Source organism: Acipenser ruthenus, chromosome 5, assembly GCF_902713425.1.
Source record: "Acipenser ruthenus chromosome 5, fAciRut3.2 maternal haplotype, whole genome shotgun sequence".
In the NCBI taxonomy this organism is placed as follows: domain Eukaryota; kingdom Metazoa; phylum Chordata; class Actinopteri; order Acipenseriformes; family Acipenseridae; genus Acipenser; species Acipenser ruthenus.
Window position 1 is genome coordinate 82,702,350 of NC_081193.1, and position 12,829 is coordinate 82,715,178.

The following is a 12,829-nucleotide window of genomic DNA, read 5'->3' on the forward strand; positions in this document are numbered from 1 at the left end:
GACAGGGGAGAAGAAAAGCCCTGCACATAATTGGAGGGGGCCGGGCAGAACCCAGCTTGTAGATAAATGTATTGTATTAATTTAAAAGAAGGGTTTATTGCTGTATTTAAAAAAAAAAAAGTAAATACATAAATGTATTTTGAGTTTATTTAAAATACAATGTTTTGTTTTTTTATTGTTTGGCAGCGTGGATGGGGTTAAAGCCCCATCCCGGTAAACTCGTGTGGAATGTGACCATCTCCAGATTGAATAAGTGATTGATTCGGAGATGGTCACATGTATATAAATCTGCAACTTTTCTGTGTTCGAGATGGGTGTTTGAGAGGAGGAATGAGAGTGAGATGGGAGAAAATCTAAAAAGAAAGTAAAAAGAAAAAGAAAGCAATTGCTACTCGTGCTGGGAAGCAGCAGCACAGTACTTGTTTTGGATAGACGGAGATTGTTGTTCGTGACCTGTTTTTATTTCAAACTTTTGTTTTGCTCTGTGAGCAGTGTTTTGTCTTCCTTTTTTATTTATTATTGTTTTCAATAAATACACACGCACCAGCGCTTTCAACCCCGCAACTGTGTCTCTGGGTATCTTGCGGGTCTGTGACGTCACACCACATTTTCATTATGAGACAGGAGACACAAGCAGTCTGTCAGTAATGGTTTACCAATGGTTTACCAACTACAGCATTGTAAAAGGGGAGTCGGTATGAGTGGGACTCCATTCCTAACCATTGTCTCTTGTTTCTTTCTAGAAGAACTAGGTTATTATTTTTTAACAGATCAGAAAAGGACATCCTGTGGATGAGTCAGTTGCAACAAGTAGCTGAAGAAGACAACAGGTAAGACATGTATGAGACCACGCCATGTATTTTTTATGTACTTATTCCCTTTTTCTGTGTTTTTATTTTTAGAATTGTACAGCCTTTTTTGTAGATGGCCAAACAAGATGCTCGGATATATTGTGAAAAGTGTTGAATATAAATCAAGGGAAGTAATGTTAAAACTTTACAATGCGTTAGTAAGACCTCATCTAGAATATTGTGTTCAGTTCAGATCACCTCACTACATAAAGGATAGTGCAAAGAGCGACCAGAATTATTCCGGGTTTAAAAGGCATGTCATATGGAGACAGGCTAAAAGAACTGAATCTTTTCAGTCTTGAACAAAGAAGACTACACAGCGATCTGATTCAAGCATTCAAAATTCTAAAAGGTATTGACAAAGTCGACCCAAGGGACTTTTTCGACATGAAAAAAGAAACAAGGACCAGGGGTCACAAATGGAGATTAGATAAAGGGGCATTCAGAACAGAAAATAGGAGGCACTTTTTTACACAGAGAATTGTGAGGGTCTGGAACCAACTCCCCAGTAATGTTGTTGAAGCTGACACCCTGGGATCCTTGAAGATGCTGCTTGATGAGATTCTGGGATCAATAAGCTACTAACAGCCAAACGAGCAAGATGGGCCGAATGGCCTCCTCTCATTTGTAAACTTCCTTATGTTCTTAAATTAGCTTTAGAATTACCTAGGATGGCTACATCTCAAATAATAAATGTTTTTTTTGTTTTTGTTTAAAGGTTTGGATTTAGAAATAATAAAATTCACCATGTATTAAACGTATACCATACAGTTCCTCAATTTCATTATTCAGGTACTGTATATATTCTAGAATTAGGTTAGATTGTCTTCATCTTGTTAGTGAGTGATGAATACAGTCTTTATATCTGTTTTGAATCAGTTTCAGTTAATGGTTTCATAAGGAGGCAGAGATACAGATAGTGTGTGTGTGTGTGTGTGGATAGATAGATAGATAGATAGATAGATAGATAGAGATAGATGGGCTTCAGTGTATACTGGATAACGTGCATAGTTAATAACATTATTTAAGTTTATCGATGAAAATGCACCGAACGCCCTGCCTTGCTATTTACAGTGTTTCTGCCAGACAAGCAGTGGGCGTGCTCTTCTTTTCCTGCTCGTGTTAACTAGCATCTGATTTGCTGGTCCCATCCTACCAGCGAATCAGTTTTGAAAATGCTTTGTAAATACACTTCTCTGTGTATTCGACAGACTTGTTCGACATTCCAAAGTACTGTAATTTGTTTGGAATGAATATTTTAGTAATACTCCTGTAGTATGTTAAACTTGCTTTAGGGTTGTTGTGAATATTGTGCTTATTTTATTTTTGTTATCTCCTGACGCTACCAAGGTATAATTACCCCTCACATTCAATTGTTGTGCACAAGCTTTTATTTGCCAGCAATGATATATTGAAATTATTAAAATAATCACGTCGGGGGGGAGAGGAATGGAGCGAAAATGTATGTGGGCGGTACAATCATCAATATTTATTCGAAAAATTATATTTTGTGTGCCCTAATACACACACACATACATACACACACAAATATACTAGTTTGCATTCCTATATTTGTGGGGACTTCTCATTGACTCTCACTATATTTTTATTTACTATGTCTAACTCCAGTCAGACAAAACTCCACACAGGGTGAAAGTCGACAACAAACTAAATATTTTGACACTTTTTTTTTTTTTTTTTTTTTTTTTTAAGGCATATTTAGTTCTTAGTGTTTTATGTCGTTTTTTCAGGAGTTACTATCTTTGTGGGGACATTTTCTCAAATTCTGTTCTCACATTGATAGTAATACCTGCCCACACACACACAAATAGAAGTTTACAGTTTCAATACTTTTGTGTAATGTAATGTTTTGAATGAGACACATTTTTGAGTAAACATGTATTATTTAAAACATGATCTCTGTAAATCTCTGTTTGCACTATCCTGTCATTTGTTTTTCAGAGCCACAGCAACTTAGTAACAAATTTCTTCCTGGCTTGAGTCATTCTTCCTCACCTTTCTGCACTCTGAACACCCCAACTACGTGCAACACGTCTTCTCTTTCATTCTGTGCTGTTAATTCTATTTATTAATTAAAGTGGCCTGTATTTTAATCACGAATGCTTTCCCTCACACTTGAAATGTTATCCCTGTGCTTCTTCCATTGTTGTAATTGTATTTCCTAAAAGCCCCCAAAATAAAAGTACACTTGTTCTACAGTATTTATAAAACATGACATGTCACTTTTTATATACAAGGAAAGCAAGGAAAAAAAGCATTGACGTACACGGCAGTGTTTTGTTTTTCTCTCTAATTACCATTGCAAACTAGACCAGATGGACCTTTTAGTTGTCTGCAGCTGGAAGTCGTCTGCTTTATCTAACCTTTTTTATTTCATGGGTTTCTGCATACAGCAGAAACCTATGAAATCAATTCACAATTTGTAATGACATCTGAAGCCTTTGAAAAGCAGATTATCACACCTATTTGCAATTGCAAGTTATGCAACTAAGAAGAGTTATTTCTGTAGGAAAGGGTTTTCATAAAAAATAATGCCATCAATACATTTTATTCAGGTTTCAAGAGCTGGGAGTATTACGTGAGAATTGTTTTCAAATGCATTTTATGTTATGTCTCCTTATACCGAGAGCAGCTTGATGTAATTGCAGCTATATTCCTAAGCTGGTTTTTCATACTTCTACTTTCTCTACAACACCTTTTCAAATTGCTTTTTGTCAGCAGAAGTCTATTGCTGACAAATGTGCTTTAGACTTATAATTATTTTCAATGGAGAAACTGCATCATTGAGGAATATTACTAATCAATAACTAGCATTACTAGTCAATAGAAATTGTGCAAACCAAATACAAAATAAATAAAAATAGTCAATTAGCAATCACTTATTGTGAATTACTTCTTATAATATGACTTCATTTGCTTCTGTGGTTTAAAAATACCCTTGATCAGAATGTGCCTGTATCTGTGACCACTATGTGACACAAAGGTGAGACATTAAGATTTCAAGTGTATACATTTGCCATGTATACTTTTTTAAAAGTTCACTTAGAACAGTGTTTCAATAAAGTGTACAGTACTTTTAATTTGGAGCAGCTCCCCACAACGGTCCAATTTATTTTTCTCCTCCACTGACAAGGTGTCAGTCTCCTTCTATTTTATTGAGATCAGCAGGTGAATCGTGATTCCAGCAGCATCTCTTTGTTTTGCAGCCGCTGCTTGGCTCTTGCAGATTCTTTTGAAAGTTGTATTGATTTTATTTGCAAAGCTGCAATTTCTTAATTTGGATACTTCCTTCCTGGGAATTGTGATGACTTTTACTCTTGACAATTGTCTGGTTTTTTTTTTCCTATAATGAATAAAGCTTTCACAATAAACCATTTGGATTTGGCAATACAACGAAGCACACAAAAAAGAAATGGTATGCAATGTAAAGACTGCGATAAAACTGGAATTCTAAAGGTCCCCCTAGAAAGAAAAGAGTATACATTCCTACCATGATTATTTCCATTTGCGTCCAAGAAAAATATATCATTGGCTATCATTTTACTGAAGATCTGTTTGACGTCAAAAGTTCAAGATAAAAATTGATTTGCAACTCTGATTTTTGATGTCAAGCAATATCTCCAGTCGTTTTTCATAAAATGCTTTTCTTTCATTTATGGAAATTGATTGTTAACACAACCTTTTTCTTTCAGGTTTGAAGTGGAACATGTTTTATCAGAGCCTTCACTGGAATGGACAGGCAAACGGGGCAGAATAGAATTATCTCTTTTATCAGATTTTATGAACAAAAGTACAGATGATTCCAAAACTCTTGTGTGCGTTTGTGGTCCGAGTCCTTTTACCGAGCAAGCTTTAACGTAAGTTTTAAAAAAAGTGTTTATTCTTATTTCTGTCGTGAGTGGTTTTTGGATCCACCATGCTATGCTAACACTAGTTTTTTGTTTAGTTTTTTTCTTATTTTAATATTTTTTGTATTTTTGTACTCATTTTGTCTTTTTGTATCATCCTTAGGATTTTGCAAAACCTAGGATTCAGTGAAGAAGAAATCCATGCTTTTCTGGGATAAGGGCAGTACATTTTGCAAAAAACACCAAACAAAGTAGAAAGATTAATGTGGCATTATATCTCCTAGGATATGTTTTTCTATGCATTGCTGAGTTCAGTGAACGATTATTATTGTTAAATTGTTAAGGTCAGTGAACGATTTGATGCAGTTGAAGTAATATTTACGTTTCATTCACCCTAGTTTCTTATATGCACACAATAAAATAAGTACTGTAAAAACTGTATCAATAGCAATACAGTGACATGTATTATTCCATTATATACTCAGGTTGATATAAAATAACTTTAAAATCTGGATAATGTATTGATCACTGCTTTCTGTCAAAGATACTTCGTGTTATGGTAAAACTTAAAGTTGCTTCTGTCATTTATTTTTTTATAATTTCTGAATGGCTCAGAAGTATGAAACTGCAAATTGATATTTGCTATTTCCCCAAATTTTTAGGAGTGAAATACTGTATATTTGAGTGCTTATTTATAAAATTATTTAACATAAAGTAATTGTTATTTTACTTTTATTTACAGTGATGCATGCATGTATATCAGTCAGTCACGTGACATTGTTTCAGGGCTATAAAGACTTTACTGTGCCCACAGTTTGTACGCAGCTGTTTTCTTAGATTGTTTGTTTTAAGTTCCATTACCGTTGTTGTCCACTGCCACATAGCTTTAACCTCTTCCCCGATCAATGGTGCATCAGATATTCTTTTCCACTTTCATTTTGCCTGGGAGATGCTTTGTTTTTGTTCACAAAAAAAATAAAAATTGTTGTTAATTTTTGGTTCTCAAATGTTCTGGATATTTTACATGTGACCTAAGACAGGTTAATAACCTCAGAACACTCACCAAAGTATGAAAGGCTAGAGTATTTACCTTTTTATTATTTCATTTTTTGGATTGGGGGGGGGGGTTGGATACACTACAGTACTATGTGACTGTCTTAAACTCCCATTAAAATGAAAAATACATTATTTTTAGAAACTGTAGAAATGTAAAACTGAAGCATGGTTCTTCACTGTCATGTATCTTTTTAAGCTATTTTTTTCCCCCTTTTTAAGAGGTCTCCACAAATACAATCTGGCAATAAAGCAATATACAGTACACTTACTTGCAAACAAAACCTTGTTGTCAAGAATATAATGTTTTGCTAATGAAGATAGTATTGAAAAGAAGCCTTCAACTATGACACTGTTGACTGTACTCGGACCAGTGATTATTCAAAAAAGAAAAATGAGTATTATAAATCAATTCCTTGTCATTTAAAATAGCCAACAAAGTAACAGCAAGAACAGCTAACTAGGGATAAAGTCGATAATTTTTAGCCGATAATCAATACTTGAAAATGTCATTTGTTGTCCAACCCTACGCTGAAGAAGAAATCACCTTTTTTAGCACCCACAGTTGATAAGAGTCTATCTTTCTTCTTCTATGTGATGAGAGAACCTATACCATCACTGCTTTGAAGGAGATGAAAAGACTGTGGCAGAGGCAGTTACTTTACATACCTTTTAAAGAATATCAACACATATATTCTGGTGTGTTTTTTTTTTTTTTTTTTTTTTTTTTGTTAACTGTAGGTGTAATCTTCTATGCATTGCAGCCTTGATAACTTCTGTTTGTTCTAATTATTCCATTTACATGAAGACCCGAATATGAATTTCCATCATTTATCAGAATCAAGCACCATTTACGTCTTGAATTGCCTAGCAACCACTTACCGCCTTGGACTTAAAGTAAATCCGTTTTCTCTGGATATTTAGGTCAGCTCTGCCTGCAGCTGCAGTACCCCATGCATTGCAGAAACACTGAAAAGTCTCTGATGTTTTACACTGACAGGCCCTGTCAAAATACTATGTTTCAGTATATTAGTCAGTTACAGTAAATCAATGTGTGTTTATATTTTTGTAGGGGTGTTGCCACTTAATACATTGAAAATGATTGCCTTCTTTGCTTCTGACAATTATACCTCTCAATAACAGCGTGTTTTCAGCTCAGCTGGTCAGAAACGACTCAAACAGAAAGTGGCAAAAGCTGCTGTTTAATGAACAGATTTAAGAGTGTTCCAATGAAGAACCCCAGTCAAATACAGCACATACTGTAAATGGTGAGTGATTTGTTATGGTATTTTGTGATCCCCTGAAAAGTAAATGTAGAAAAGCTTGGTTATATCAAGAGACAATGGACTTCTCAAGGTAAAATATATGCCTTTATTTTGCAAGTATGATAAGCATTGACATAATGTTAATGTTAACCTTAACCCACTGCTATATTTCACACCTTGAAAAACCGGTTTGTGGAACATGGGTGGATTTTTCTTGCCTCCTATATGACTTATATTTCTACATCCTTCCTATGGATAATATTTGAATGCAGCCAGTTTAAAAAAAGTCAACAGGGTGAACAAAGTAGTCCTGTTACAGAAGCATACTATGCAATTTATATGTTGTAATCAGTTTGCCATTGGCATACACTAAAATATATTACTTAGAAAAAGCGCACTGCTGTGTACGCTTTCTGTATTTGATGATAATTTTGGACGACCCCTAACAGTTATGCCATTTGTGCTATTTAGGCTCCATAGTGCACTAACAACATTTTAAATGAACCAAATATTACAGGGACGTGACTTGCCTTCTGCAAACGTAATCAATGTACTGCAGCCTGAACTTCATGTGCCTTGATATTTAGGATACGAATGACAGTGTATCTAAATTGAATTCAGCGTTCAGTGGGATGAACTTGGCGAATCTTACATAGCATAGTGACCTCTCTCCGGTATCTGACCTAGTTGAATGATGTGGAGACATGTCTGTCTGCTCTGTAAGTGGAACTCAGCTCTGCTGGCACTGCAGACAGATCAATGGAATGAGAATACTGACCTATCCAATAGGTTGTAGACAGTGGTCTACCTGCAGAGTTTATCTCTATTAGCATCAAGCCCATTCTTTATTCCATTTACATCAATATTACATATAAGGAAGGATAGAGAAAACAATCATAATGGAAAAAACCCCAGCCAGTGAAAATGCCATCTTTATAGAACTTGTGTGTCTAAAAGGTAAGATGGACATGAATGCTCCACAGGGAGTTCCACAACATTCCCAAAGCAGCAGGGATAACTGCATTCAAAGTGCTGCAGGGAAGATATAAAAAAAAAATGTATTGACAAGGCTCGAAATTGGTCATAAAGTAATAACCTACTGGTCTCTTCATTGTCACACTTCCAGTTGCTAGGGGGTAAAATACACAAACTGCAAAACAGTAAGCAAGCCTATAGTAAAGATATATTACACTGATACATCATTCCTGTGCCAACATCTGCAACCATGCAAATGCAGTTATTGTCATTTAACATAATTCTCTAACTAAAAGGCAATAACAGCATGCAATTAGTTGATTAATCCATGCACATTTTTAATAAAGGTAACAATATTATAGTGGCTGTCCTGCATAGTAATACTTAAAAAAAAAATCAATGGAATCAAATAAATAAATAACCCCAATGGGGATTTGGTCTTTTTAAAAGCATTTTTAATTTTATTTTTATTTTAGTAAATGTAACACGTTTTCACAGAACAACCATTCTTTCTGGTCACTGTCAGTCACATACCTTAAAACACAAGACAAGCTTTTATTTGTTCTGAATCTTGTTAGAGGTACCCGAGAATACTATAGCTATTGACAAGTGATTGCAACATGCTGTCGTAGTCAGAAATCAGAGAAAGTAATTCCACATAATGACCTCTATTTGAGGAATTGGTGCCTTCATCGTGCCCTCTGAATGTCCGTTCTTGCTTTCCAAGGTAAACAACAGAATCAATGAAGCGTTTATGCTTGCTCATTGTGATGTATTATATTGTTACGCTTCTGCTTATCCATTTGAACATCAATCCAGGGTTGTCCAAAAGTTTTGAGTGTAGTTCGCAAGTGATGTTTTTGTGCTGATTTCGATAGGCATCCTAGATTGCTGTAGCCAGTGCTGTTCCATATCGCCTTTTCTGTACTGAACAAAAGATGGTTCTAGCAGTATTTTTTTTTTTTTTAAATTGACTACTACCGGTAAGCCACAGATACCTTTCATAATGTGAATGTTGGAAGGGCTGAGTCCCTTCCTGTGTCAGTTTGGTTATTTGTGGTGTATACCTCCTTTTCTTAATCTCCAATTTTTCTAAGAAAGTTCTTCTTGAAAATGGGTTCGTAACCAAATCGACTACGATGTCTCCATTGTCAGACTTATTTTTTTTTGTTGTAAAAAACAATTGTAAATATTACTTAGAAGTTCTCAATATAATTCACAATAACGGTCACTATAATATTAGCAGTATCACGAAAAATTCAGCTATTCTTACATCGCTTACCCTAGCATATTTATGTCCCGCCTCTGCTGACTAATGATTGGACAGCTGCAAAACCAGGGCAGATCTTTGACTTTCCCATTGGTTAAACTCAGAAGAACTTCAACTGAAACAGGGAATACCTTCAACTGTTTGTCCTGCCTCTGCTCACTAACAATTGGTCTGCCGTGGACAAAATGCTTCTATTGGTTGATTTTATTTGATATAAACAAATACAATTCTGCATAGTTAAATTGTAAAAAGAATTAATCTGCGATTAACTCTTGAGTTGATTCATCTGTTAATCAGAGCCACCCTAATATATATGTATATATATTTTTAAAAGCACTCAGGACAAGCACACAATTCACACATAACCTCCTTGATAAATTACTCCTGTAGGGAGCGTATTGTTGCCTCACCAATAACTGAGTATGGCATGTACATATTTTAACCTGCCCTGACTTGCAGTGCAAGACAGTTTAACCCGTTTTGTGATATTATATGTTCCGTTAACAAACAACCGTTATTACAGAAACAAAGGGTACCTGTCCTTCTGAGGTGACTTATGATAACTAATTCCTTAGACTTTGAGAAGATTGTGTAAAGCGTATGTAGGTCATTGTACAATGAGACAAATTGAGTCTCCACCTCAAAGCAAAGTGTATTTTTTGTCAGATGCAGTATACATATATTTATTTAGCTGTTTTCATTAACATTTAGCAACTATGCATAATTACTTTCATGCAATATTAACATTTAAGGGTGATTTTTTAATAAATGTTCAGTGTCCCCACTTCCAGCTCTTATACTTTCTTATCAAAACAAATACATTTCATTGAATAATTTTAAAACATTTTTTTTAAAAAGGAATGTTGTATCATAGTATAATGTTGAACTATTATTTTTGAATAAAAAGCAATTGAAAACTTCTCCCCCGTTTTCAATGTCATTATCGTAACAGACAGTGTATCGCCCCCTAGTGAAAATATGACTTAGGCTACACCTTTGATAATGTGATCATGAAAAAAGATTGTATCATTTCCAACATGGCCACATGGTGAGTAGATCAGTTTCAAACATTTCTTTAAAAAAAAAAAAATCTCTTCTAGTGTTTGAAAATCAGACTAGGTTTACTATGCGTCATTACCATACATGTTATTATGCTATGATCAAATTTTTTACGAAACAAATTATTTTAGGTTAGAATTATTTCAGGATTTATATGTTGAAAGTTAGGTAAGGACAGGATGTGTAGGCCTCAGATTTTTATAAATACATAAAAATGCTTAAATTTGTCATTACCACAACAGTCATTACCGTAACAGCTTATTTTGTTTTGGTAATGACGGAACTTTTACGGTAATGACACTTTTTAGAAATGCTTTATACTAAATTATTGTTAAATATTAAGTAAAGGGCATTACTGCTCTTTATGTCCACTCCCATCTGCATTACTAGAAAATTGATTCTATTTTGGGGTACATATTCCCTTATAAGATGGCCTTGTGAATAAAATATTTGCCTATTAATAATAATTAGTATGTAATATAAATAATTTTGCTCTATTTAAAAATACCAAGATATATAGTCAGTAAGGGGGTCAGTAAGGTAAATAGTCAATAAAGGCCTCAACCCCACCAAATCCAACAGGGTAGAATTGCACACAATAAAGTGCCAGGCAGTGCATATTCTAATGCTTTACTGTGTTTACACTTTCTTTAGAGTCACACACAAAGAGAAAGCAGTGCAGATAGGGTTAGACATTTCAGAGAAAAACAGAGAAGATCCAGAAAGATATCAGGAATACTGTAAAGCCAAAATATTTCACACCCATAAAACCTATTTTGCTCCAGAAATGTTGCAATATACACAGTATGTATTGTTAGTGGAATTTGATATTCTTTTTTTTTCATTCATGAAAAATGCATAATAAAAAGCTTGCAAATATTTATGGCTTTACAGTACCTCAGACTGGAACGTCAAAGACATGAAGAAAATAGCAAGGCAAGCTGACAAGTATGAATGACATTTCAAGCTGACGCAGAAGAAAGAATGAAGCAATTGAAAAGCTTTGTTCAGCACACCCCCAGCCACACCAAATGATAGTGACAGTAGTGCAGCAGATTCCTCAATTCAGAGGAAAAGGGGCAGAAAGTATGTGAAAGGATAAAGCAATGGCATACCAAACAATCAACAACTTAAAAAAGTAATTGAGATTAATAAAAAAGAAGTGCAGCATCTCCAAAGTGTAAAACAACAAAAGAAATGCAAGATACCACGTGCCAAATAATACATGAAAAAACTCTTGTTCCATAACACATTAGTAAGTGGACTGAAAGAAAACTATAAAAGCAAAATGTCAGAAAGACATATGTACGCAAGGTTTCTCGGCACCAAGTTGCTGAAAAATACAGACTGATTTCAAAAGTACAACAGTCCATTGGCATCTCATAAATGTGTTACAGAAAAATGGAAAACCAACCTACAATTTATGCTGTGTTTTTGTTTATTTTATTAAAATGTTTTTAGGGGTTACATACAAGTTTAGAGCACTCATTTGTTACTTAAGTTGTGTGAAAGGCATACTTGTCATGCTTTGTTTTTTAAGGTGGGTTGATTACTTACAAATCTGAGAGTGCTAATCCTCTGTGTTACTCTTCTTCAGTACATAATGGGGCTGATGTAAGGATACATGCAAAGTGATTTGCGGCTGAAAAACACCCGCATTGCGGCCAAAATCAATTTCATGCTGTGACCTCAGCCGTAAGGACTCTCAGCTCCTCCTCAGAAAACTTTTCTGTGCGCCAAGAGGACTTTGCTGCCCTTCCTCTGACATATTTTATTGTTTGGTTTGAGTTTCCTGCTCCACAAATCTCATACAGCGCCTACTGCTCTCTGCACTCCTAACTCACCTCGCTTCTGGACTGTAAGTGCGGCCACTAAATACCCTGATGCACAGGCGGCACTCACTGCGACCCTCATTATCATGATTGCAGCTCATTATTTGTGTGTGTTGAGTCATTTCCATTGCTCTTAATTTTACATAGGCCACAGTGCAAAATAATAGCCTGGCCGCTAGGCAATTTGGATTTTGCAGCCACAATTGTTTGCACTACAGCTATCATTACATCAGCCCCAATGTGTTTTAAAGTTTTACGATTTCTGATAAAAAGTATTATAAATGGTTTATTTCTTTACATATTTATTTTAAATCACTGTTTAAAATTAAAGCTGTCATTATCGTAACTGCAATGTCCTTACAGTAACAATAGTTATTTTAGTAAATATAACTGTAGCAGCATTGGCAGGAGTGAAAGTTATATTAGCAAAGGGTTAAGGGGCTCATATTTTACAAAACGTAACATATTTTGTAATTCAAAATATCAGTACAAAACCTGAAGTGCCCAAACTATTAATTTTATTAGTCAATAAATATGAGAATCAAAGTTTATCTTTTGAAAAATGAAATAAATATTTTCACTAAGGTGTAATGTTATAATGCCTAATCAATGTGATGTATATTTCTCTTTATACAACAGTTTTAGTTGTGTTACG

The 12,829-nt window shown here is 34.8% G+C and overlaps 1 protein-coding gene across 2 annotated transcripts in view; it reads left to right on the forward strand.

Moving 5' to 3' along the window:
* The window catches only part of LOC117402314 (cytochrome b5 reductase 4), a 42,338-nt gene extending 36,794 nt beyond the window's left edge, over nt 1–5,544 (forward strand). The window contains exons 13-15 of one of the 2 annotated variants that reach the window (XM_034003338.3): nt 744–830; nt 4,565–4,729; nt 4,884–5,544. In XM_034003338.3, the coding sequence (XP_033859229.3) occupies nt 744–830; nt 4,565–4,729; nt 4,884–4,938 (307 nt within the window). In that variant the 3' untranslated portion in view covers nt 4,939–5,544. The remainder of the gene's footprint in view (nt 1–743; nt 831–4,564; nt 4,730–4,883) is intronic. The other variant, XM_059024634.1, reaches the window with a different exon arrangement.
* The last annotated feature ends 7,285 nt before the right edge of the window (nt 5,545–12,829 follow it).